We start from the raw sequence: 27,270 nt of genomic DNA on the forward strand, positions 1-27,270 counted from the left end.
ACGACTCTGTAACATAATCAAACTTGACCAGTTACAACAGTAAACTCATAAAGGAATGCCATGGATTACACATTTTTTTTTATAGTAAAACTAACTAAGTTGAAGAAATTCTGGAAGTGGAATCCATAGACCAAAGTTGAACAATATGAAATTTGTAAATGAAAACGGACAATATAGGAGGGACAAAAGATATTTGTTTCACTTTGAACTTTTATAAATTTTGGGCACTTCAATACTTAATTGATAGGGGTGCCGCTGGGGTTCCATAACCCCATCCTTTTCATATAATTCATATGTAAATGTATACCTTTTCATCTATTGCGTAGGTTCAAATGTAACATTTTTCCATATTGTTTGGTTTTCATGCGGTGTGTAATGTACGAAGGGAATACCAAAGTGTCAAAATAGAAAAATTGGTTGATAAAGACACAACCTAGAACACCAAGAAAGATGACAGTGAAGAAGTTATAGGCCTAGTCATATATTTCTGATAGTTTTCCCCGACCTATTCACATATTTTAAAGCCTGAAAAGGTGACCTATTCGAGCGGCACGTCCTATCACCTTGTATATAGGAAGTGGCCCAAGACCAAATAACACTTTATAATTGCATGCGTACGGAAGCGCTTATATGATGCCAACCCTCACCAGGACCGTTGGATTTGTTTTACAATTTACGTCATCATTATATAATAAATACCGGTTTCTCACTCTGTGTTAAACATTAACCAGAGACTATAGCTACAGCCAACCTTAAGTATTCCTTAAGATCATTATGCTGATCAAGGTATTTCCTTATTGTTCCAATGGTTTCAGAGAAGATACCCGTTGAAGTCAGTATACGATACACAGAAATGGAAGCATTTCATTGATGTAGCTTACTTCACAAATAATACTGCTTAAAATATTTACGCTTAATCATGTAGACGCACCTAGTCTCGTTCATTTTAAAATTGATGCGATCCCCCCAGTTTTTTTTTCTGTTACCTTGATTTGTCTCATTTTAATTGTTGCAAGACATTTGAACATCGGGTAAATACTGTCACCTTAATTAACATAACATTCTAGAGGCAGTTACAATTAAATGCGAGACGATTGGTGTACAATGTAATAGTTAATAAATATACTGAGCACTCTCTGTTAAACAAACACCGAGGTCTACAGCCTTTACAGTATAAGCAATCCCTGTACCACTAAGGCAACCGCCTGCTTCTCAAATACGGTAATGTCATTATAAAGTAAAAAAAGAGTACGAGGTGTGGCCGGGACATATTGAACACATTTGTTTTTGTCGTTTAACAACAGGTACCAAAATCATTATTGCGTCCATAAAACTTTGTGTTTTATATGTAAAATGCATTAAATTTTTTGTTGCAGAAAATACCCCTTTCCTTACCTGCATCTCTTATTAACCTATGTGCATTATTCATCTGTCATGGGAAGTAATGTAAACAACAACCAAGCAATCTATCATTCACTCAACCTACTTAATCAGAAATATACATGTATCACTAAAACACTTTCTTCATTTAGATAAACTACTTCATAACCACTATAAAACCATGATAGTTTTTTAAAACATATTTGAATTTGACCCCTATTCACCAAGAATATAAGGTATAGAGGAAGTTGTTAAGTGATGAAATATGAAAACGTCTCCCTCAGCATAGCTAACTCATTTAAACCCTGAAACCAAATTTAAGAAATCCTTTTTATGTAGTTCCTGAGAAAGATGCGACGAAAATACTCATGGGACAGACAGACAAAGGTAAAATAGTATACCCCACTTTTTTTTTTAAATCGGGGGTATACAACAGTATGGTATGTTATACATGAGTTGTACAAATAAAATACATAAAAGTCGACAGTCATGGCTACATACAAAAAAGAGAAACAAACAATCTAAATTTTTATTAAATGCCTAGAATACTTCTCATCCATAACATCCCTAAAGAAAATTTTATGAAATTTCAACAATTTGTTTATATTCATGTCTGAATAGTTATTAAATCTGACAAACCAACAGCTATCATAATGTTCCCAACCATGTAATAAATGTAAGCACCTGAAATAAAAATATAAAAAGGAAACAAACAAAAAATGTACCTAATAAAAAGAAAATAATAAATTTATAATAATATAGTATGGCACATTTCCCAATAAAATACAACCTTTTTTATTAGATTTTCCGATGGTTTTTGTTTAAAAAAAATGCATTTTAAAATCCTGACTGATTATAATTCATTACTGGTCTAATTAAGGAAATCATTGAACTTTTATATATTCATATTAAAATTAGTTTTCCATTTTCAGTTTTAATTATAAAAAAAACAGGTGTCATAAATGTTGAGAATGTACATATGAATGTATATAATTAGTATGTGTTATATTCTTCAACAAAATGTGAGTTCTTTAACGATATACTTACATACAAATTCATATAAATACAAGTCTTTATAAAACAAGTAAAAACTGCATGTATCAAGTATAGTCAAAACTGTTATCCTTTGTATACATGTATTAATATTTTTAAATAAAAAAGAGACACCTTTTTGCGGAAACTGATCCAATATTAATGAATGTAGCTGGTTATTCTGTATTGTAATGATTTCAAAGATACAGTGTTTTTGTTGATGTCAGGCTCACTGGCTAATACAATCATTCAACTATATTTAAAGGCGATGCTACCACAAACAAAGTCAACAAAAGGAAGACTTTGGTTGTTTTGTTAAGACAATTTTGATTTCATTTTCTGTAAAACGTTTGTTATTGTTGTTTTGATCTCAATTTTATCAAATGAAGGTTATTCCCCCAAAAAAAAATTCAAATAGTTATCACATATCAACACATCTGAGTGACACTGGAATCCATTCAACTATTTAAAAGTTACGAATTCTTTTATGATCTATTGTAGTCATTCGATTGAGTTTGAAATTAATACCGTTGAATGGTTTCTTGTAAAATGTTAATCCATAGCAGAACGATATTACAGTGGAACCTGTTTAAATGGAACCTCTTCGGGACTTAATTTATACAGGTTTTCGGTTTATACAGCATTCGGTTTTGCCAGGTTTCACTGTATATTTGTAAACACATTATAAAAACACCTTAAAAACGTAAAAACGCAACACCAAGTATAAATATTCTATCACAATACTCATTCTGGGTTAATGATCATTTCACAAAGTGAGGTCAAATATTTGTTTTTTTTTGACAACCCTTCATACTCTATATATTTGACATTATTGTTTTAAATGTGTAATTTGAAATGAAGAAGGAACAATTTATGATTTTACCTTTAACCTACAAAAAGGAGTTTATGTGAATATTTATGTTTTGTACTTTACTCTGTATGTAAAAAGTAATGTATTTTCACCTAAAATGCTACACTGATAATATGGTATACTTAGATATAGAGCTAAAATAAAAACTTGCATGTATAAATTATATATAAAATTTGAATAAGCAAAGGTTAAAATCATATCAATATATCATTCTATAGGATAAAAAAGATAGCATTGAACTCCGACAAAAAGTCACAACTATCTGCTTGGTTCTTTTGTTTTAACATGTTTAATGAAAAAGAGCATATTCTCGAATTCATATTTTTTTATCCATTTTATTGTATAAGAAAATTGCTCATTAGCCTTGATATGCAGACTTTATCAAATTTTAACAATATGAGGGACGTATTTCTTGGTACCATGTATCCAGTTGGGTACCAAGCTACTTTCGAGAGAATGTTTCCTAACAATATCATTATCACTTAAAATTTGGTCTACAAAGATATTACATACAAAAAATTAAAGAAAAATACAATCTTCCTTAAAACAGCAGGATTGTGACTTTTTGTCTATGGATTTTTGTCCTATGACTTTCTGTCCTACATTTACTTTTAATCACAGCCTTATAATACAAGTCGAGTATATTGTTATTTTGCAAAACATTTCTGTCATAAAAGAAAATAGAATAAAATCTTTATATTATAAAATATATTAGTTTTAAAATTATGCTTTTCAAGTGATATGATATCTTTGAGCTACTGTTTGCCTGATCAGTATTAATAAGTTAAAACAAAACTATACTGAATCTGATAATAATTCGGGAGTCTATTTTGTTCACCTCTGAAGATCTCTGATGTCTAATTAGTGTTTGTAGTTACATAAGCCATCTTAAAAGACTTACAAATGCCCTCTTCCGAAATCCAAAAGATGAAATATTAAAAAAATATAAATGCATAAAACTACTGTGTATGTCAATTATATAATATGTCATGTAAAAGCTTAACAATGGTTGAAAAAATGTTTAAAACATTTCAAAGTAAAAATAATTAATATAATAGAAAAAGAAAAAAAATAGCTACTACATAACATATCTTTCGCACATCTGTTTCCTAGGCTGGAATTCCAGTCATTTAAACAAACGTTTTCTACTTTTCCAAAACAAGACATCCTTTTAAAACTTGATTATGCAAATAAATCAATTAACAATAATCAAAAGTATAAATTATTCAAAAATGTAATATAAATCATCATAAATCTTACTTACTAGATCCGGAAACTAATTGCACATTATATTGTGACAATTGGTTTCATATAAATGATGCAAAACTTAACAGAAGACAAACCACATTCATTTATAATTCTTTCTGAGTCCAGATGTTAAGACTTGGAATGAAACATCATTAGATTTGTTACATACTACTAGACGTTCTTAATTTGTATAATTAGAAAAAAAAAATCACTCACTGAGCAAAAAAGGCTACAGATAACATAATCTGCTACAACATAGTTCTCTGCAACATTTCAAATGTATTTTTATGAGTATTTGGCAACTTTGTATGGAACAGAAATTTAAAAAATTAACATTTCATGAGGTATCATACTAGCACCAATTCAAAAACCATCTTAACCAGCAACAATGATAAAAAATTGCAATATGTTTACATAATAGACAACAAATGCATATACAATTTACATTTTTATGCAAATCCGTACCAAATTGCACTTATCTACTGATTAAAATTTAAAAAAAACACGACTGAAAACCACATAAGTGTAACAATTATGTTAAGAAAATATGACATATAAACTGCCTGCTTGAAATAAGATGTAGATTAAAACATATCATTGGATTTTCATCTTCATAACTATATTTACTGTCTACGAGTAATATAATTATGTAGATGTAAAATCTACTGTCGCTAATGTACACACTAGGCAGACCATTTTTAACTACAACCAGAGCAAGATTTCGACAATGTATACAAATTAGACAGAGTAATTTAACATATCATGAACACCTAATACTGATTACAAACTACTTCAGGATTTACCTAGTTTCCGTGTATAATTTTACTAATCTAACTCATATTTTATAGTATTCAATAATGACAAAACAACAACATATTCCTTATTAGAGTTGCATACAAGAAATTACCAAGTTTATTATTAAAAATGCATATCAATACTGAATTATAATTTCAATTGGCAATCACTAAAACATGTAAAAACTTTAACAAAGTCATAACTCACTAATTCAATATAATGAAAAAGACTAGTTTAAATATATCATATATCCCTTATAACATAACATGGCTTATCCAAAACTGCACTATTACTGCATGCTTCCGTCTAAGGAGCTCCTGTGACTACTTCTTCCAGGGGAATTTCTACTGTCTCCCTGGATGGACCCTTGGATTGATCCTTGTGACGGTATTTTATCCATATGTGGAATCTTCTCTCCTAGAAGAAACTTTTCAACCTTGTCCACGCATGCATCTTGGTAGTCATGAACCCACCTGCAATATGCAAAAATAATGGATTGAAATTTATTATCATATATGAATACACAAATAAATATAATTATAAAGTATTTATAAAGTTTCATGTTGATTGAAGTTCTGCTAAAATTTGATATACTAGTATAGTAATTTCTTAAAATCGTCTTCAATAATCATAAGTTGAAGTCCACATTGCTACACTTTCTTCAATCAAATGTCCATTATTAACACCAACAATAAACATATGTGCATAGAATGTTCTGAAAAGAACAAAGATAATTTGATGATTATTTTTGTTTTCTATGCATTCTGTACAGTTCCATTGTAAATTCGATCTTAATTAGAATCTTTTAACATCATATTATTTTGTTCTAATGGTTTTCTTTACTGTTCACATAAAGACATGATAAGTTAGATATAACTTTTTTGCTACTATTTTCAAACCGCGAAATGAATATCGCCGTAGTTGGAAAGAATCCTACAATGGAATCATTTTTACTGGCAGATTCACGTTTGTTAAAAATATTAGAATTACCATTGCTTTTTAAACTTTACTGAGTTCTTCATTATGAATGATTTTAATCATGATTTGATACAAGATAGATTCTATACGAATAGTAGTGATTAACAATTAATTAAATCGTATATTTTATAAAAGGCACACTTGCTTGACGATGTATTTTTGTTAAAATATGTAACATCTCGTCTCCTTTTCGTTTCTGACTTATCAAAATATTTCTTTGTTTTTCAGTTCATGAGCACCAGAATCTAACTCGACTGTTGGTTGTGTCCGATTGCTAATAAAACTCATTATGGAATCTTGTACTAAATATATATCTAATTTTCTGTTGTGTTGGTGGTCTTTTCGTTTTTTTTTCTATCGGTCATGGTATTGCTAGCCGTTTGACGAATGATAGAGATAGGTGAATATTAACCCAATCAAAGATTCTGTACGCAAGGAACCGCGTTTCGTATACGAATAAACTCATCATAGATACCAGGACTAAATTTAGTATATACGCCAGACGCGCATTTCGTCTACAAGACTCATCAGTGACGCTCGAATCCAAAAATGTTAAAAAGACCAAATAAAGTATGAAGTTGAAGAGTGTTGAGGACCAAAAGACTAAAATAGAAAGTAAAACATGTGATTTAAACATCTCTGAACTATGCTTATGCAAACAAAAATCTAACAAGGAGTTGAAAGAGGTCTTCAAATGCATAGATATTGACGAAATAACCCATGCTCAGTGGATAAAATGTAAATTCAAAATATCGTAATAGGCAGTTGACTGACCAACAGATCTGAAAATCTCTTACACGATACAATTCAACATAATAAAGATTACGACCAAATATAAACTCATTCCTTATTTATTTAGTAATAGAATTATCGTTAAGAAAATTCCATTCTGTTCGGATAGAATCAACAACCAAAGTTTCTTTAAACAGGAATGTTACTACTTGTTAGACCTGAAAAATTATTGCACAATACCACTCATGTTATGATCAAGATTATAAACTACCGAAGATACCAGGCTTGAGATTTTAAACGCCTGTCTAATAAGTCTGGATACCACTCAAGTATTTAAAAAAAATATACTAACCTGTTCAAACTGGCCAAACAATTGTTTGTTAGTGTTTTTCCATTTGTAAATTGGTTAATTCGAAAAAGTAACGTTAGAAAAATTACCCATTAACCACAACGTAAAGTTGAATGTAACAAACTTATTCACGTACTGTTATGAGTTGGCACTTCAACATGAAATGTTATTAAGATAAGTATACAAGAGTATTCCAACAGAGACTTGTGTATAGACTAAGCCTTACGAATAAACAGATAATGTAACATGTGTAAATAGTCCTTAAAAGGTGTTAACAAGACTAACGAACTTCAAGGACAATAATTAAAAGGTAAATCCTTCAAAACTTACAAAATTAGACGCTATCAATCAACAAGTTAACAAAAACTTATATTTCCTGACTTGATATAGGCATTTTCCGAAGAAACTGGATGGATTGGTTAAACCTGGTTTTATAGCTATCTTTACTTCAAAATTTCATGCCAGTTGCTTACAATTCCGTTATTTGAGTTTGCAACTCAAACAAACATACGTTACAATAATCTAGATCCAGCAGCCAAAACACACACCGCAGACATACAACACAACTGACTAAAATATTTAAACCTAGGTCATATTTATTTCGCAAACACGCCAACAAAAACGAATATGGACTAGTTTTCATTATCCTCTTTTTTTTCACGTGACTGTAATACCTCATATCTTTAACTTCGTGGTCAAATCACCCATAACCTAAGGTAAATGCATATTTACGATTTCTGTTTTTGTTCTACTTTTAGTCAATTTTCATCAACAGAAATACATGTTATTCACTAATCCAGCTTTAAAATTACATAATAGCGAGTTGATGAGCTATTAATGTGCAAATGTGTAGATACCGGCTTTGCCATAATCCGAGTGTTTTTTTCCCCCACCTAAATGACTAGAATCAATCAATACTTTCTGCTGAATATACATGAAAAACGCTCTTCTTTATAATGAACACTCTGTTATATGTTTACCCTTTAAAATTTTTGCTATGTGATTGTCATATTTTATTCAACTTATGATAATTTGTTGTCCCTTTGGTGTTTTCTGTCATTTTATCAGAAAATATCAATTTACTCAGATATACATAGTTAATTAAAGCCAAACTTGTATTACGTTCAAATCCTGTATTCATAACGTTTTTGTTATGTTATGTATGACAGTGAACCCATCTGTACATAATGTACACTAATCATGCTAATGGTATTGAAACTGATTCGTAAAACTATTTTATTCAGCAGCTCATTCTAATTTTTGTTTTCTTCATTGTTAAAAATTATGCATTTTAAATAGTTATCAAAGGTACCAGGATTATAATTTAGTACGCCAGACGCACGTTTAAAGGAAGACGTGTATGTTTCAGGTATATATTGTTAAGATGAGATTCAAGATTTTTATTATGAAACGAATCTATAACATGCTACATGTAAAACATCAACAATAACAAACATACACACCAGATTGTCACCAACCACATTCAAACTGTTTTAATGAACAATATTTTTGAAAAGGTAAGTAAACTCTTTTGATATTTTCTGAATATTTGTATGCTAAAATCAAAATATCGAATTTAAATATAATTAAGGCAGGTAAGAGCGGTGCATTAAATTATCAATAAAAAGTCAAGCAATGATAATGTAAATTTTCATAAAATGGCAATAAACAATTGATTCATGTTATGCTTTAAAGCTTTATCGATATCACTATGTGATGGTTAATATTGATATTTTTGTTTGCATGGTATATCTTTGTACCTTTTTGCAAAATTACCAAAAAAACTTTTGCACCTTTGTGGTGACCTGAACCATAAACCAATCAATCGCTCCTGAAACCACTCCTGATACAATATACCATGTATCAACAAATGGCTATATAGAACTGATTTAGCATTCAATGGCACAGAATGTCAATCTTGCATGATAGCATCAAAGCATCACAAATAAAGAAAAATTATAAACACTGCAAAAGTTTTAAACTCTTAATCATGTTTCTGTTTTACGATCATCTGTATAAGATATATGAGGATATTAGTACTGAATATATACCTTGCATGAACAGATCATTTCTAAAATTCTTTTAGCCAAATTTATTTACAATTTGTATTTTCTATTTATCATGAGGCACTTTTCATCTGGTTTCAATGTGTTTCAACCACTGTACAGTATGTTGTAGACTCATTTATTTTCGTTGAAACCGATCTTCAAGGCTTGTGAATAAATCGTTATTTTGTGGTTATTTGAATTCGTGGATTTGACAATATCTGCATAAAAGCCAACAAAATTAGTACTTTGTTGAACATTTTTTTATGCTAGGTTTACATGTTAAGCATTACCCACGTAATCCACGAAAATTGGTATCTAACGAATATCATGAACTCATAGTATGTACATGTATGTACAATAATCAATCTTCACTTTAATTTTTGTGACTTCGTAATTAATCACACAACATATTAAATACTAATAATACATTCCAATCCATACTCTTAAATAAGTTTCTTATAAACAGTTTACAAATGTACACATCCATAAACATTTAAAAATCTTTGCAAATATCTTTATAACAATAAACAGCAATGAAAAATAATCATTGGGTATACTGTCTATATCCAATACCAAATAATTCTTTCACATTCTTAAACTAGGTAAATTCATTACAAAATTGCAGTTTGTTCTGTTTTACCAAACTGACAACTTTACCAATAGAATATGAAGAAAAGATGTCCAATCAAGACTGGTATTTGTGAAGAAAGAAATAATATGTAAAATGATACAAATGACTTGTATGTTATAATAAAAAGATGATCAGCTGCTTACATATAATATGTAGTTGTCAAATTTACAAACGAAGTCATAAAGATGGATTGATTTGAGGTATATTATGCATTAGATAATTGTCAAAAAACCCTGATTATGTGTTTCATTAGGGACTAACAGGAGTTGTTTGAGCAATGAAAGATAAAATGAAAAAGATAAACAATAGATGAAAACCTGAAATAGTTGTATCCGTATGTTTTGTTTCTCTATTTATTTATTTTTTTAGTTTAACTTAAATTTTATTTGTCTTAAATATATGAAACGTTTGTGACATGAACCTTATTTGTGATAAACATTAGATGAATAACCTGAACTATTAGTATCAATTTGTACCCTTGGTCTATTCTTTCAAGTTTTTTTAATACTATTTTTTTACTATAACTCTTTTATTTACAATAGATTGAAAGTATTGAAAATTAACACATGTTTGTTCATCGTTAAATCAATATATAAATTTGTGACAATAAACCTATTCATTGTAAACAGTTAAAAAAATGTTTATGGTTATTATTTCTTAATCCTTATTTTATCACAGATTGGGTCGATAATAGGATTTTTATCATTTTGTTTATTATCAACAAAATCAATTTATATGTTTGTGACCTATATCTAAACAAATATAAAAAAGAAGATGTGGTATGATTGCTAATGTGACATCTCTTCACAACAGACAGAATGACACAGAAAGTAACAACTGTAGGTCATAGTAAGGCCTTCTACAATAAGCAAAGCCCATACAGTATATACTAGCATGGAAAAAACAAATGTAAAATAATTAAAACAGCTAAACTAATGTCTGCATAAGGTTTCTTTTAATTTTGTTTGTGTTGTTTTATTGCTTTTACAATATTGAAATGAATAAACCTAAAGACATTAACCAGAGGTCTAGTCTTTGACCTAAAGCATAATACTTCAAACGTCAACCTTGAATAAAAGTAAACTGATTTTTGATTGGTCAACAGTTCAAGCAAAAAAGGTACATTAATAAATTTCAATCAGCACTTTTAAAATAATAAAAAGTGACACATTTTTGTTTTTTACGTAGGCACTAAAAATGTCTTCAAGTCCCAAGCCAGGGACTGTCCTAGAATAGAGTATGGACTAGCTACAGGTAAGCAACACAAACCATTGGACTTTGTTGTAAAAAATACCAAACAAAAACAATGTAAACATCAAAGGTATGGATAATGAGAAAATATTTTTAAAGTGTTATGTTCAATTTAAATTTACCAAAATTTTCCTGTAAAAAGCTTATTTTGTTCAAATAAGGGAATAACTCTCAACTTATGACCTTTAAACTGTACTAAAAATATATCTATTCATGGGTCAAAAACTGCACTCTTCTGAAGGGATCACACTCTTCTTTTTTGGGGTGCTTGATATTAAGTATATGGTCATTTCAGGTTTAGGATATTTTTGGGATGTTTTTTTTTTTTTTTATACATTACAGGGTAAAACATAATGCCCCATATTTTATACTTTTCTTTTCACTTTAGACTTCAATAGCTCATCAAAGTTCATTACCAAAATTTAGGAGGATATTTATTTCTTTTTGCAACCCAAATAATATCAATGCTAAAATAGGGTAAAAATCTGCATCAGCCTTTTCCCACACTTTTTTGAAAATCAAATATCTAAAAAAAACAAGGAGTTCCATAACCCATCAATATTTGTAGCTTATTTTGTTATATCCTGATTTATTGTTTCAATTACAATTCCAGATTTTTTCTATTTCATTTGACTACACATCCTTAAGTGTTTTGCATATAGTGTTGTGTGCAATATTTTCTACTTTCTTCTGGCTATAGTATTATATATTTTTCTTATGTTTATGGTTTTAGTCACCACCATTGTGTGTCCTCTACATCATTATTATAAATTTTCATTTGTTAACCTATGTGGCCTATGGTCACTACTGAATAGCTTATAATCATATCTCTTGTTGTTTTTAACAAAAGAAAGGGACATGGAAAATAACATATTTTTCATGAGTAAAAAGCTGAGGTATGGTAAAATAACACTCACATCTTTAAAAAAGAGCTTGTCAAAAATTTTAAAAAGATTGTTATGGAAACATAAGTTTTTCACTAATATCATTGATTATATACCCTGTTGGTACACCCAGTCAGGGTACTTTTGAAGTTCATAAGATTCTCACAGGTTTTTTTTGTAATCTTAATTGTTATCTTCATAATTGTTTTATGTAATTTGAACTTCAGTAACCTACTGTTGCCTCTAATTCTATATTACATAAAATATTAGAAAGGTCTAATTATGAAATTGACTGAATCGAACTAGACTGATTGCAAGGTATTTGAACAGTACTTTGTTTACACCCAAAACTAGTCTCAGGCTTTAAATTATTGTGTGTCTAGTACCTTGGGGTTATAATTAATGCTAATGCACAAGGTACTAAACAGGGATGTAATATGAGACACTCTGACCAAAGCAAAATCCTTATTCTGTTAGCTTATTTTGTAGAGAATAAGTTAACACAATAAAAGGTGTTATAAAATTCAACCATTACTGTCTGTTCTATTAATTCATGGTTTGTTAACGTAAAAAAGGATCATGTTATTTCAGAATATGGTCTTAGTATGTATGGTATATATAAAACCTCCACTTCAATACTTCCCCTTTTTGATCCTTGTATTCACTTCATTAAAAATCATCAAACTTATATTGAAACATGGCACTGAAGTTACCTATAGTACACTGATATATTATACAGTAAAGTCTATTATAAAAGTTTACATATATACAACTGTATATCTAAAATTTATATAAATATGACTAATGAGTTAATTGAGCAAAGAAAGCATAAATAAATCTCTTACAAAATTCTACAATTGCACACACCCCTACTTCAAACTATGAAACATTCAAAACATGTAAATCTGATTCAACGAAATCACTATTCACAAACAGTCATCATTGTATAAAACACAGGCACTTATTTAGAGTCATTCATACATAACATAGTAAAATTATTTGTTGTGTGAACTTAGACAAAGCTTATAATAAAATAAACTTAGTACAACCAACATGTTTTAAACATGCAACTTAATACACCTATATTTAATATATATAACAATGTTAAATTTCAAACAGCATTTTAAAATGAAAAAAATCTATTTTTAATACTGTACTATATTTTATGATGATAGGCTATAAAATTAAAATGTTTACAGTCATCCTTATCTTCTAGTGCTTTATGTGCATGAAAAACTCATATGGTAGGATTAAAAACAACATTTCCCCTACAGGGATGGAAAACATGTTTTTATGGTATATAATATATCCTTGTAGATATTTCTACACATATGCAAAAAAAGAGCCAATTTTCAAACATGCTGTTTCAGAGAGAATCATGTAAAAATATTCCATCAATATGTTTCAACTATATTCTCCCATATTGAATTAAATAATCCAGTAGATCTCTCCTTGAAGCTTTTCTTGGTTGAAGTTTCACTGATGTTATCTAGGCTAGCAACAATATCTGTGTCAAACTTATCAAGCAGACATGGTGTTTTGTCATATACATATTCTATTTGTGTGGTTCTCTTTCCAACTTTTAGAAAGTTCTCAAGCTTTTGCATGCAGGCATCTTGATAGTCATGTACCCATCTACAGGCAAAAAGTGGACAGTTGTTAATTTGGGAAATAATGAAAAATAATATTCAGTTAACTCTAACAAAATTACAAATGCAGATAATTAAAACCTTAGGAATATATTAGTCCTACACCATTCAAAATTATGTATGAAAATCTAATGATAGCTTGTGTCAGCACTAATCTTAAGAATTTCAATATTATTGTTATGTTAAGGAATACAATGTCTTGTGATCTTGACTCAAAAAAAATCCTATAATTCAGTATGTTGATAAATGTGTTACTTTTCTCATATTATTAGAAAAAAATATGAGAAATGCAATACAATATTAAACCTCTACAACTATATATAAGCAAATTTAGAAAAGAAATCCAAAAAAAAATACTGAAATTCATAATGAAAAATAGTCCTTATGAGTAAAAATTGGTGTCGTCATAGCAATTTATGAGGCAAATTTTATAGGCCTGTTTCCCATCAAATTTACATCTTTTGAAATCCTCAAATTCAGATTAAAAGTCAGATGCTTGAGAATCATATTACAACAACAAATGCATGCGTGAGTACCTGTAGATGTGGGTAACATGACCAAAGCAAAGTGCAAAGCAAGAAGTGACAGAAATGACGAAATATTACAAAAAAGTTTATAAAATGATACTAACCAATATTTTGACATAATATTTATTGAAGTCCAATGTACATATTTTGCCAACCTAGGTTGCGCTGCAGCTGTATATGCCAGGGATATCAGAGATTTAATTGTAATCAAAAACAAAGTAACCAAGAGAATGGTTAACCATTTCCATATTTCTTATTTAACTTTTATCCCATCATTTTAAGCCATATTTTTTGTTGTTGTACTTAGTAATGGGGATGTTGATTTCTGGACAATGAACAAAGTATATTGAGCATTTACAAAAATACATTAGGTTTTCTTCTCTCAATGTAAAAATGTACCAGAGAATCAAATAGAAACTATTAATATTTCTTCATCTAATTATTAAATGTTATGAACAATCGCTATCTGATTTATAATTTGTACAGTCAAATATTTAAAGTACTTGACCTAGTCAATTCAAAGGAGAAAAAAATCTGAAATCTGAAAATCGTAATCCATTGGGAGTCATATTTGTCAGCAAATGGATATTCTATCTAATTATAACATTTCAATAAAGCATTCTTGCTAATGTTGATTAAGGTTAAATGGACATAAAAAATAATGTCAAAATAAATGGCCATGACAAAAGCTTAGAACAGAGATCTCTGATGACAAAGACTGATGACTTTAGAATAATCAATGTGATGATAAATAAAAGAAACACAGAAAATTTATATAATGCATGTACAAACATTATTTGCATTTCTGTCTATTTTAAAGATTATTCTAGAGGGGAATTAAAATTTCAAGATATTCTTATAGACAAAAACAAGAGTGCACACGCTGAAATGTCTCGCCTTCTATACTAATCATTGATATTATGTTGATAGTCCTAAGTATAAAGCTAAGCTTTATTACAACTGTCACATAAACTTAACATTAACCAAGATAACTAAACAAAGACCAATGAACCTTGAAAAAGAGGTCCAGGTCAGATGAACCATGCCAGGCAGACAGGTACAGCTAACTACGCTTCTATACAACATATATAGTTGACACATTACTTATAGTTTAATAAAAATAGACCAAAACACAAAAACTAAACACTGTGCAATGAACCGTGAAAATGAGGTCACGGTTAAATAAAACCTGCTGACTGACATAAAGATCATAAAATATTTCCATACACCAAATATAGTCGACCTATGGCATATAGCATTAGATAAAAAGACCAAAACTCAAAAACTTAACTTTGACCCACTGAACCATGAAAATGAGGTCAAGGTCACATGACATCTGCCCGCTAGACATGTACACTTAACACTCATTCCATACAACAAATATAGTAGACCTATTGCATCTGGTATGAGAAAAACAGACCAAAACACAAAAATTTAACTATAACCACTGAACCATGAAAATGAGGTCAAGGTCAGATGACACCTGCCAGTTGGACATGTACACCTTACAGTCCTTCAATACACCGAATATACTAGCCCTATTGCTTATAGTATCTGAGATATGGACTTGACCACCAAAACTTAACCTTGTTCACTGATCTATGAAATGAGGTCGAGGTCAAGTGAAAACTGTCTGACAGACACGAGGACCTTGCAAGGTACGCACATATCAAATATAGTTATCCTATTACTTATTATAAGAGAGAATTCAACATTACAAAAAATTTGAACTTTTTTTTCAAGAGGTCACTGAACCATGAAAATGAGGTCAAGGATATTGGACATGTGACTGACGGAAACTTCGTAACATGAAGCATCTATATACAAAGTATGAAGCATCCAGGTCTTCCACCTTCTAAAATATAAAGCTTTTAAGAAGTGAGCTAACGCCGCCGCCGCCGGATCACTATCCCTATGTCGAGCTTTCTGCAACAAAAGTTGCAGGCTCAACAAAAACCCCCATAAAATGCACAATCTAAAACATGCAATAAGTTTTAGTGAACAAAAGAGATTTGCAAAAGCCAACAGAAAATTGGTAAAATAATATATGTGAGTAATGTTGATTCAATAATATTTTGTGGTGTCAGTGTCTTCATATTTTGTGTGTTCACTGGCTCTCATGAGTAGTCAAGGTTGTTAAAGTAGTCAATGTTGTTAAACAACCCGATAGAAGAAGTAGATTTTGTAGATAGAAGCAAACAATAAGTACTAAGTATGAATTATATGTGGCTTCAATTTCATTGTAAACTATCTTGAACCAAACTTCAACCTGAAACGGGATGAACTATTTAACAGATGGACAATAGCATAGACCAGAAAATATAATGGGCGCTACCACAGCTGGTAATCTACACATGCAGAACAATTGGTTCTGCAATAAAAAGTGTGAGGGAATTTTCCTGTTATGCTTGAGTGAGTTATTTACATCGCTTTGAAAGGTATGTATATTTCTAAATTACAATTTTCTTATTCAACTGATCAAAATATTGAAAATCGGAGAAAGTTATACTGTGGCTGTGGCAACTATGGAAAGAAAAGCATGTAGGCTAGTCATAAAAAGAAGTATAGTCTAGTTTTCTTGAAACAATAGAAGATCATATTGCACAAATGTAATAATGGCTTCTCAAAAATGACAACTGAGGTAATGCATGTTGATATACATAAATTCAATGTCATATTTTTAAAGCTAAAGTTTAACATTTGTCAGTAATGACATGGATATAGTCAATCAATTACATGTAACACAGGAAACTTACCATGATTACTTCCAAAACTTACCAATTTACAAATTTCAGGGAGAACCAGCTCATACTATCTTGTTATTTGCCTCAGTTATCTTTGATTCAATCACATATTCTCTGAGAATTAATCTTATTATTCTATTTCACTTCAGAAGGCACTTTATACGTAGTTGATGATTATAACAATAATAAATACTGTAAATTCAGAAGAGTTTGTTATGGTTTATTAATCCAAAAATTGCCAAGGGATTTTTTTTGCCAAAAAATCTCTGATCACATCATTCATGTGCAGCATTTTCTGACATGTGGTAATAAGTCTTGCATTTGCAACCATTGTTATACACTCATAATAATAAATACAGGTTAAAGCTTCTGAATTTACAGCACTTTGTAATCTTACACCTGTTTTTTTTTATCAAAATGGTATGGCTTAAAGATATTTATAAATCTTACCGGACTCCATTGAAGTAAACAACTTGCTGCATGTCCTCAGGAAGAGCTTCTGGTAATGGCCAATCAAAACTGTCTAACACAGGTATAATATTACAATCACTCTCTAATGCTGTTACTACTTCCTATTAATAGAAATTTTGGAAATGAAATAGAAATAATATTTTTATCTTGTCCATGTTGGTAATTTTTCTATAGTATAAGGTGGACTAAAAAAAAATATTCAAATTAAGGCTGTTAAAAAGATGTAAAAAAAAATGGCCGCAAATTGGACTAAAAGGGGCTAAGTAGAAAATAAATTATTGGTGAAGAAAGGTTGGGTCACAGTATATAGTTCAAAGCACATTTTTAGAGAGAGTACTAACCAGTTTGTTATGCTTGAGACCTAGGAGAGACATGAATTATTTCTTTATATTAAAGTGATGAAACTAAACAGCAGAATTTATTTTTAGTATGTTAAGTCTTATTGATGTATTAGTTAAAAATCATAATGGAAAAAACATTTAATAGCTAAATTGAAGTGCTCTTTTGTAGATAAAAGAGAATAAAACTCTCTATTCTAGAAAAACAGAATACTTATTTTCATATCTTGAAATATTTTTTCATTTCTAATCCATTTTACAGAGACAATCTTTGAATTAATTTCATAAGTTCCATGTAAATTTTAATAAAACCATCATACACTATAATAATTTGCTTCTTGTCCTGATCCTTTTAAATAGGATATATTGAATAACTGATGTTCAATCATACCACATCTTCTTTTTTTTATATAGTGATTAATAGTCAGTGGTTGTCTTAAGTTATTCTGTAATGCTCTTCTCTTTTTAGGAAATAAGGACAGCTTATAGACAAAGAAGCTTTATAAAAGTTTCTGTTTAATTCAAACACAACTTGTTGTATTTTTTACTTCTATGACATAATATATGCATTGGCTAATGTGTTGAAGGGTTAATATTGTAATGTTGGCTCTCTTACCTTATGAACCCAGTCTGTTAACTCATTGTCACCAAAACATCTATCTAAGGAATTTGGTGTAAGTACCAGAAGAAAATGGCGAGCCATTTTAATGTTTATTAACAAGTTTTCATCAAACTTTCCTGCTCTTAATCTGTCTATATCCAGAAACACAGTGAATCCTCGTAACTGTAGATGTACTTTCAATAAACTGCAAACAAAGTAAGGACTATTTCTATGTAGGTTTTATAAATAAATTGTTTTCTGTCTACTTGCATTGTTAACTGTGCATATTTCATTGCTTGTTTGTATTTCTTTAATTATTTTGTTATTTTGACCATTAGATTTGTTGACCTACATGTGTATTATAGGTGTACATGTGTACTATATGTGTATTATATGTTGCACATCTGTATTATATGTATTAAATGTGTACATTTGTTTTACATGTGGGACCTTATATAATTATTTGTAACTAATGGGTTTTCTGTCTCTCTCACTGTATTAGAAACACGTGCTAGAATTTTATACGTCAACCTTTACAGATAAACAGACAAGGTTTGTAATTTTTCAGGTATTTTGCTGGTTTAAAAAGGCATTTTGGTATCTTTTGGTGAATTTAATAGCTAGCATATTATAAATTTCATATGGAGTTCATGACGTCAGATTCACTATTAATGGTGACGTCATCTATTGAAGTTGTGGAATTTCTTTGTTTATATTTCTACAAAAATGCCACAGCAAAATGTGCAATAAATTTCGTTATAGGGTTTACAACTGACCCTCTATGGACTATAGGGGCTTATAAGTAAAATCCATTTCAGCTTCTGCCTTCAGCCTTACCCCTATGGATTTTACTAACCTGATATGGATCCATAGGGCACGGTGTCAGTAGCTAACTATAAAACTTTTACTGAGTGAAATGGCTGAAGAGAACATAAAAATAATTACCAAACACATCTGCAATACACTTTACAGATTTTATAAAAATGTACATTCTTTGATGTAATAAGGCTATTTTTATTTTCTCATGTTAATGTGTTCTGATATTTCTAATACTGCTGTTTTAAATTGGTTTTCATTACCTATTTGAGAAAACATTTTTTTCTCAGACATTAATCATGGTATTCATATCAACATTATATGGATGGATGTTTAAAGTCTAGCATATTTTAAAAATGCATATTCAGGTAGAGAACTTGTTAATGCTATATGAAAATGAACCCTAATTTGTACCAGTCCAAAACACTTGGTTAAATTTTTGATGTGGCAGTTCTCAAAGTAAATTATTGGTCAAGACAAATCCCCCTATCAGAAACATAATTCTGACTCCAATATGTCCAACCGACCAGTCTTTGCTCTAGCTATTATTACAAATCTATCAAGAATGCCATTTCTGTTTTTGTTCTTTCTAAGGATTTTTTTTTCTTGATTGAACTTCGTTTTGATTTTTTACCTTCAGAATAGCATAGATATGCACATGATGCAATAATGGGTTGAAAGGCGTTATACCAATAAGACACAAACCCAATAAATCATGCAAAGAAAGATAACTCTATGGTTTGCCTAAGCATAGCACTATATCATACAAAATTTCTCAAATAACATGTTTATATATCTGACTTAACAAACTTCAAGCTTTGATGTCATATCTACTAATGTGTTCTTTAGAGAAGATATATATCAATTACAGGAGACGACAGGTAAACATCAATGATACAGAAACACATCAGCACAGTCAAAGGAAAATATATAAATAACAGTTTAGTAATCTTATACTTTTATAATAACAAAACCTCCACCTAAAATGATCACCCATGAAGCTGAGTAAAAGAATAGAATTGAAGGAAAGCCAAGGCTCTCAGTCATTTAAACTTTACTTAGTACTCAGAGTTGAAAATTTATTATCATAACATCTAATCCAGTAATAAAATAAGTTGATTTCTGAGTTTGAGAAAAATAATCATGTTCAAAGTTTTTTTTACCACAAAGCCTGTAGCTAAAACATTCAAAAAGGGTTTTCTATACTATATTAAAGTGAACTATGTTAGCCTTTGGAGATCAAAATACAAGAATAGAAGTCAAGATTAAATATGGATAGTAGCCAACTTCAAAACCTATTGGCCAAAGAAAAGAAACATTTATTGTTTAGATCATTCCTATTCAATAAACAATTCAAATACATTAAACTAGCACATCTAAATTACAAAGAAGAAAAGCTCAGGTCAAGGAAAGTTGATTATAAATTTTGTGTTCTTCATTTGAACATTCAAGTAACATTTTGAAATGGTTTTCTTATTTTAACTACAAAATTTGATTTCTAACTTCCCTGAATAAATTTCCGCACAACTTTACAATAAACCCGTAATTTTGCTTTTTGTTATCAGAACAAAGTGAAACATTCCAAGTCAGGAGGCTCTGGCCTTTGTAGTTTCTTTTGTATAATTTGGAGTTTAGTATGGCCTTCATTATCACTGAACTAGGATTTATATTTGTTTAGGGGCCAGCTGAAGGATGCCTCCGGGTGCAGGAATTTCTCGCTGCATTGAACACCTATTGGTGACCTTCTGCTGTTGTTTGCAGTGGCGGATCCAGGGGGGGGTTCCGGGGGTGCGCACCCCCCCTTTATTTTTGCCGATCAATGCATTTGTATCGGGACATATGTTTTGCACCCCCCCTGCACCCCCCCTTTGCCCTGGGTTAGCACCCCCCCTTTCGAAAATTCCTGCATCCGCCCCTGGTTTGTTCTATGGTCAGGTTGTTGTCTCTTTGACATATTCCCCATTTCCATTCTCATAAAGCTTGAAGGAGAACACTGTCTTTCTTATTTAATAATGCATTCAAAATTAAAATTTTATCAGCACATAAAACTGCCATTAATGACATAAACAGAAAACCCCTGGTCAAAGGGAGACAACTACACTAATTCTATATTTCACTTGATGCAAAATTGCTACAATATTAAAGTTGCTGTTCGATGACATTTAGTCTCTATAAAAACATTTTTGCACACTTGTCCTATTAGACAAGTAGTCACCAAAACTTACATTCTGAATGGAATTGAAGCTTGTCCGGAAAAAAAGATGGCATGAGCAAAAGAAAACCACTAAATTACAGACTTCTGACTTTCCACAGCCACTTTAAGAATGTGGCGGGCACAAACACATTTGAGATCCCTCATTTGCTAATCAGACAAGCATTGTGATGGCAATTTACTTGTCAGACCAATTTTGTTTCTTGTACTGGACAATAGGAAAAGTGAGGATTGTGATGATTTTAAAATAACTCTTATAATATTCTTCAATGCCGGTGTTTATTGAAATAATTGGGACTCTACATTACAATGCTTCTTTGGTGAAAATATTGGGCCTTTTAAATTAATGCATTTAATGAGGTCACTGGGACTCTACATTTTATTTTGGAATAACATAGTATGCTGATTTTGTACACAAAAAAACCTGCAGACCTTAGGGAATAGGTATCATAATGGGATGCCCTATTTTGGTCATGGAAATGAATGTAACTATGTACATATATATATTGCGTGGGCCCATTAAGCAATTGGATACTATGAAAAAGAGCCAAATATAGATAAGCAAACTGACCTCATGCATTCAGTTTGGTAGAATATAAATATTATTGACTGTGTTCATATTTAGTCAATTGACTCTTTCTGGATGTGAAAGTTAAAAATACATGCGTTAGATCAGTTAATCTCCAAACTGGATAACTGTTTAAGCTTAAAGCTACCAAGTTTGGAAAATAACCAAAGGATTAAGAAAAAATAATCAACTTTGCTTGAGAGACATTAACTCAAAATCAATAAGGTTTTGCTAATATGTGTCTACTAAGATCCCTCAACCTCACTATGGTAGGTCTGTTGTACCTGGCTAGCTGTGATCCTGTCGATCTTCTGTAACTTATAAACACATCCACAGCCTTGGGAAGGGTAGAAATACTAGACACATCAACACTTTTCTGTCGCTGTAAACTGCTAAAACTACCATACTTAGGTAAAGAACAGTATAAATCTACAAAAGAATACATTAATATACATCATGTTTTGTTATAGAAAATAAGAATATATATACATGGTAAGATTGCAATGAAGACAAATCTCCTCCAGAGACCAATTGACAAGGACTTTACAGGCTCGTGACTATCTTTATAGCAAACTTGTTCCAACAGACAATCTGGTGTTGATGGCAAATCTTTGATATTAGTTTAATTTATTCTCAATTTGTCTTGAGTCTGATAGATTAACTGTATTATGTATGGTCTTGACACAAATTATTGTTCAAGATCTATTGGCATCCTTGTATAAACCTCTAGATGTCTTTAAATTTGTGTTTTGGTTTAAAGGATGTGTGGTATTGCAACGTATTGAGACTCTTTATTTCTACAATACTGACATTATTGAGTTAACTCTCTTTTTACATCTGACTTCTTCCCATTATTTTGTTCGTTCCAATTTCCAAAGAAAGAGGGAAGATTGAGTTCTATAAAGGAGTAGGTCCGGTAAGGACCGATTTTGGCCTCAAATTTCAAGTTTATCTTACGAAAGATTTTGACCACTTTTTAAACACTTAAGTGTCTATTTCATTTGAATCAATTAGTTTATGTGAAAGATTTTAACTGATATAGTCATTAAAAACAACCCGATTCAAGCTCAAATATGAAAAATCTACCAAATATGCCGAAAAATGTCACTTTTCAGATGATTTTTGTCAAAAATGAAAGTGGCCGCATCCGTGTTCATCCTCAGCCTTTATATATATTATGTATTATCATAAAATACAACTTACATTTCAATATTAAGGATGAACACGAATGCGGCCACTTTCGTTTCACACGAAAACTGTCTAAAATTTAACAAAAATGCTAGAATTGTGAAGATATCAGTAGTTTAGCATGACTTAATGGTGCTAGTACCCGATATATGTGCATTGTATTGTCAAAAACAGTCCATATTTATGTAGCAGAAGCATTCTACTGTCCAATAAATAACTAAAAGTTTACATTTTAACAATTTTGTAAAACTGCTATATTTTGGGGCCAAAAAGGGGTCTTACTGAACCTACTCCTTTAGTTTTACCCCACCACATGATCATGTGAATGTTCTGGTTAACTTGTAACTTGTCAGTGGATGTCTGACTGTTCTTTTGAAAAGCATTTATTGTCAATGGCAGATCTTTTAAGGTGGTACCCAACACCTTAACTAAAATAAATTTGGCTCGTTTAATTTTTGTAAAATTTTGACAAAGTATTTACTTTGACTCTTTAACAAAAATATAAAAATTTCAAAAAATTTGAACCAACCGTTTTATCAGGAAAATTACACTGGTTATATAGCAGTTTGACAAGCACTTATTTTGATCATCGAGACGCTTAATATTCCATAAACAACACAAGGTAATTAAAGCATTTAGCTGATTTTACAGAGTTATCTCCCTGTAGTGTTAGGTACCACCTTAAGTACTCTCTGTAAAATCTATTCAGCAAATGGTGATAAAGGTCCTGAGCTTGCTGAACACTACATGAAAACCTTAATATTTTACAGTTTTTTGTGTTGTTATTGCTGTCTCATTAATATTAACTCAATGCCTTTCTTTACTTATAAAGTTACCATCAATATGTTCCAGTATAAGTCTACGGTGGATAGGGTTAGTGACTCCACATTCTTTCAGCTCTTCATGACTTGTAGTGGACAGTAATTCTTTACTCATTCCATTCTTCAGCATACAGTATGTGTATTGGGACAGGTCTGGTAATATCTTCATCATCCAGCTATCAATCTGGCTACGATCACAAGATGAATAATCAGCCGTCACTTTTAGACCTTTCAACTCCCTTAAAAATCTAAAAAAACATACAGTCATTTCTTGAATATTTTATTTAGGGAATAATTAAGCAAGGGTAGCTGGTGAACGTTTATCAGATTAAAAAACAGGATGAAATACGAAATCCACATGATATCTTTTATATTCACTGAGCACTTAATTTCACTGATTTTTGATTTTTTTCATTATGATCGTATAATTCTTTCAATACACTTATTTTGGACTCTTGATATATTGCAATCTACAATCAATCAATCAATAATTACATCTTTGCAACAATAATTATATGTAAACAACTATCAAATATTTGACTACATATATTTTCAATGTTCATTATGTTATGAATTTAAATAATTTTTGTAAAATGTGCCAAAAAAATTAGGTGTCACAAAATGCAAACAATAAAAATACATCTCATTATTTATGTGAAAACAGTCAAAATATTTTCAGACTGATGCATACAGAGATACATTTGTAGAGCAGAAACATATACACTTATTGGGACATGTTAGGGTCAACTTGCCATTGATTTTATATAGGTAATTTCGCTGTTTGTACATGTATCCAATTTGATAAAGCGAAAAAAATATCATTGGTTTCATTCTAATTGTTCAGGCTGTTGTCAATCAAATATTATTGTTTGGTGCCCACAGATAGCATTAGACTCTAGTATTGTGAATTCATTACTAAGTTTTTAATCTTTAATCACAACTAACCTCTTTCTTGCTATTTTACACGTCATTCCTATACTATTCTGGAGTTCATCTTCAGTTAACAGTAATAGAATATCTCCATCTACTCGACAGCTTACAAAGGCATCAACATAGTCTTTAAATCCAACCTGCTAACAAGAGGCATGTTATAAATACCTTATATTAGAGACACCACTTGGACTACAGTCATATGAGATATGCATTTGGAAAAATCCCAAAAAATAAATTATTTGGGCCTTCATGTCAAATGTCAAAGTTACCGAAGTAAATGAAAATGGCTAAAAGCACTGAAGGTATTGCCTGAAAACTGGAAAATCAACCCTTTTTATGAATAAAATCCCATAACTCGGAAATGTAAATTCTAAAATTTATAAAAATCAAAAGGGAGCTCATGTCAATAGATATAAACAATGGACCAAAGTTTCTTGCAAATTGGTGAAACTCGGAAATGTAAATGTAAATCTAAAATTAATATAAAAAAACCAAAGGGAGCTCACATCAATAGATATTAACAATTCACCAAAGTTTTATGCCAATTGGTTGAAGCATATTGAGATAATGTCTGACATGTTGACAACAGATGAATGGACAGGCGGACGGACAGACAATAGTATGCCATGATAATCCCATAAATGGGCCTATAAAAACCTACAAATATTGCATTATTTTGAGATCAAAGTCAAACACAAAAAGATATTCTAGTTTTAGATGTACGTGTTATATGGAGATCTAGATGTTATTGTAGGTAAAATAATATTTTATAGTGAAAGTAGAAGCATTTGGCTCAACTTTATCATCACATGTTCATAAGGACATCATAACTGATACTTCTGCACTTAAAGTGTTTAATTCATCTTATTTGTTTATCTATAAAATAACCATAATTTAAAGGATTGAAAATGTTACTAATTTTGCTATTTTAGGGCTGTGGTAATTGCTCTTCCTTGTTTTATACTTCCTCCTTATTAAAGCAAATTAACCAATTGGAATGACAGATCATACCATACAGTCATGTGACACTGTAACCATGATAACGAAATATAACATGCAAGAATTGGATATATATATATGTAAATTCTATCAATTCTAGACCCCAAAACCAAAGAAGGAGCATCTTATCAAGATGAAAATGATTTAAAAGAAGATCTTGTTATAATTACATAAAACATTTGTACCGTATAGCGGGTTATTTTCGTGGGTTGTAAATTTTCGCTTATTTTTGCTGATATGATAGAACAAAATCGCCTAAATAAATTCTGCCAAATTAAAAGTGTACATGCAATGGTACGGATAAATGTTTTGAATCCACATAAATAATAACCTTCAAAATATTTTGTATACATTATTCAAGGAAAATCGCTAAATTTTACACCCGCGAAAATAACCCCCTATATGCATGATATGGTATATAGATGTATAGTTTTGACAGTTACAGTAAATTCAGTCAGGAAAACAAGTAATGCATAGAGATTTCACTGACTTAGAAATACACTACAAACCATTTCCGTTTCAAGTCTGAAATAATAAGCCTAACTTTACATATATGTGTGTCATTTAGACTTAAGTTTATTTTATGAGTGAGTTGGTCCATACAAAAATATTTTATTTCTTTTGTGAGTTAATTGGTCCATACATATGATATACCTTTAGTTTCGCTTGTGAATGAATTAATGGACCATACATAAATCTTTTTTTAGAATTTGAATATTCATGCATCAAAAATTTAAATGTGCATGATAATATGTATATGAGCCGCACATGATAATAAATATACAAATGTATGAAGCGCGTCACATAGAAATCAACCTTATGCATGTTCATGTATATGTGTTCACGTAAAAGATCTTGATTAATTTCCCAACAATCAAACACAAAATTAAAGATGAATTTGCCCTTTTTTGTAGGGTTCTTATGGCAGCTCAATTTCAAACAGTTACATACTTACCATAGAAATTTTTGCAACCCGAAAAAAGTTTAACAGTTGTATTGAAATTCATTTGCATTCTATCGCACGCAACTCATATGTAAGTAATACCTGCCAACTGTCACTTTTTTTTTGGGGGGGGGGGATTTCCACCAAGGAGGCTCCTAAATGGAAATTTTGAAAGAGCAGTAGTTTCCACAATCTTAAAAAAACAATTAATTTTACAATGGCTTTAGGCTTATAAAAGTATGAAGAATTGAAAAAACAACA

At 30.5% G+C, this 27,270-nt stretch overlaps 1 protein-coding gene across 4 annotated transcripts in view; it reads right to left on the bottom strand.

The window, feature by feature from the left end:
- Positions 1-1,895: 1,895 nt before the first annotated feature.
- The window catches only part of LOC139528079 (NAD(+) hydrolase SARM1-like), a 32,952-nt gene continuing 7,577 nt past the window's right edge, over positions 1,896-27,270 (bottom strand). Inside the window, exons 4-9 of one of the 4 annotated variants that reach the window (XM_071323892.1) lie at positions 25,080-25,204; positions 24,150-24,382; positions 22,410-22,554; positions 18,545-18,734; positions 17,570-17,691; positions 1,896-5,799 (exon numbers count right to left, since the gene is read on the bottom strand). In XM_071323892.1, coding sequence (XP_071179993.1) covers positions 5,616-5,799; positions 17,570-17,691; positions 18,545-18,734; positions 22,410-22,554; positions 24,150-24,382; positions 25,080-25,204 — 999 coding nt within the window. In that variant the 3' untranslated portion in view covers positions 1,896-5,615. Of the gene's footprint in view, positions 5,800-13,306; positions 13,835-17,569; positions 17,692-18,544; positions 18,735-22,409; positions 22,555-24,149; positions 24,383-25,079; positions 25,208-27,270 lie in introns of those variants that run through there. The other 3 variants (XM_071323890.1, XM_071323889.1, XM_071323888.1) reach the window with 3 other exon arrangements.

This window comes from Mytilus edulis, chromosome 6 (genome assembly GCF_963676685.1).
Source record: "Mytilus edulis chromosome 6, xbMytEdul2.2, whole genome shotgun sequence".
NCBI classification, from domain to species: Eukaryota; Metazoa; Mollusca; class Bivalvia; order Mytilida; family Mytilidae; genus Mytilus; species Mytilus edulis.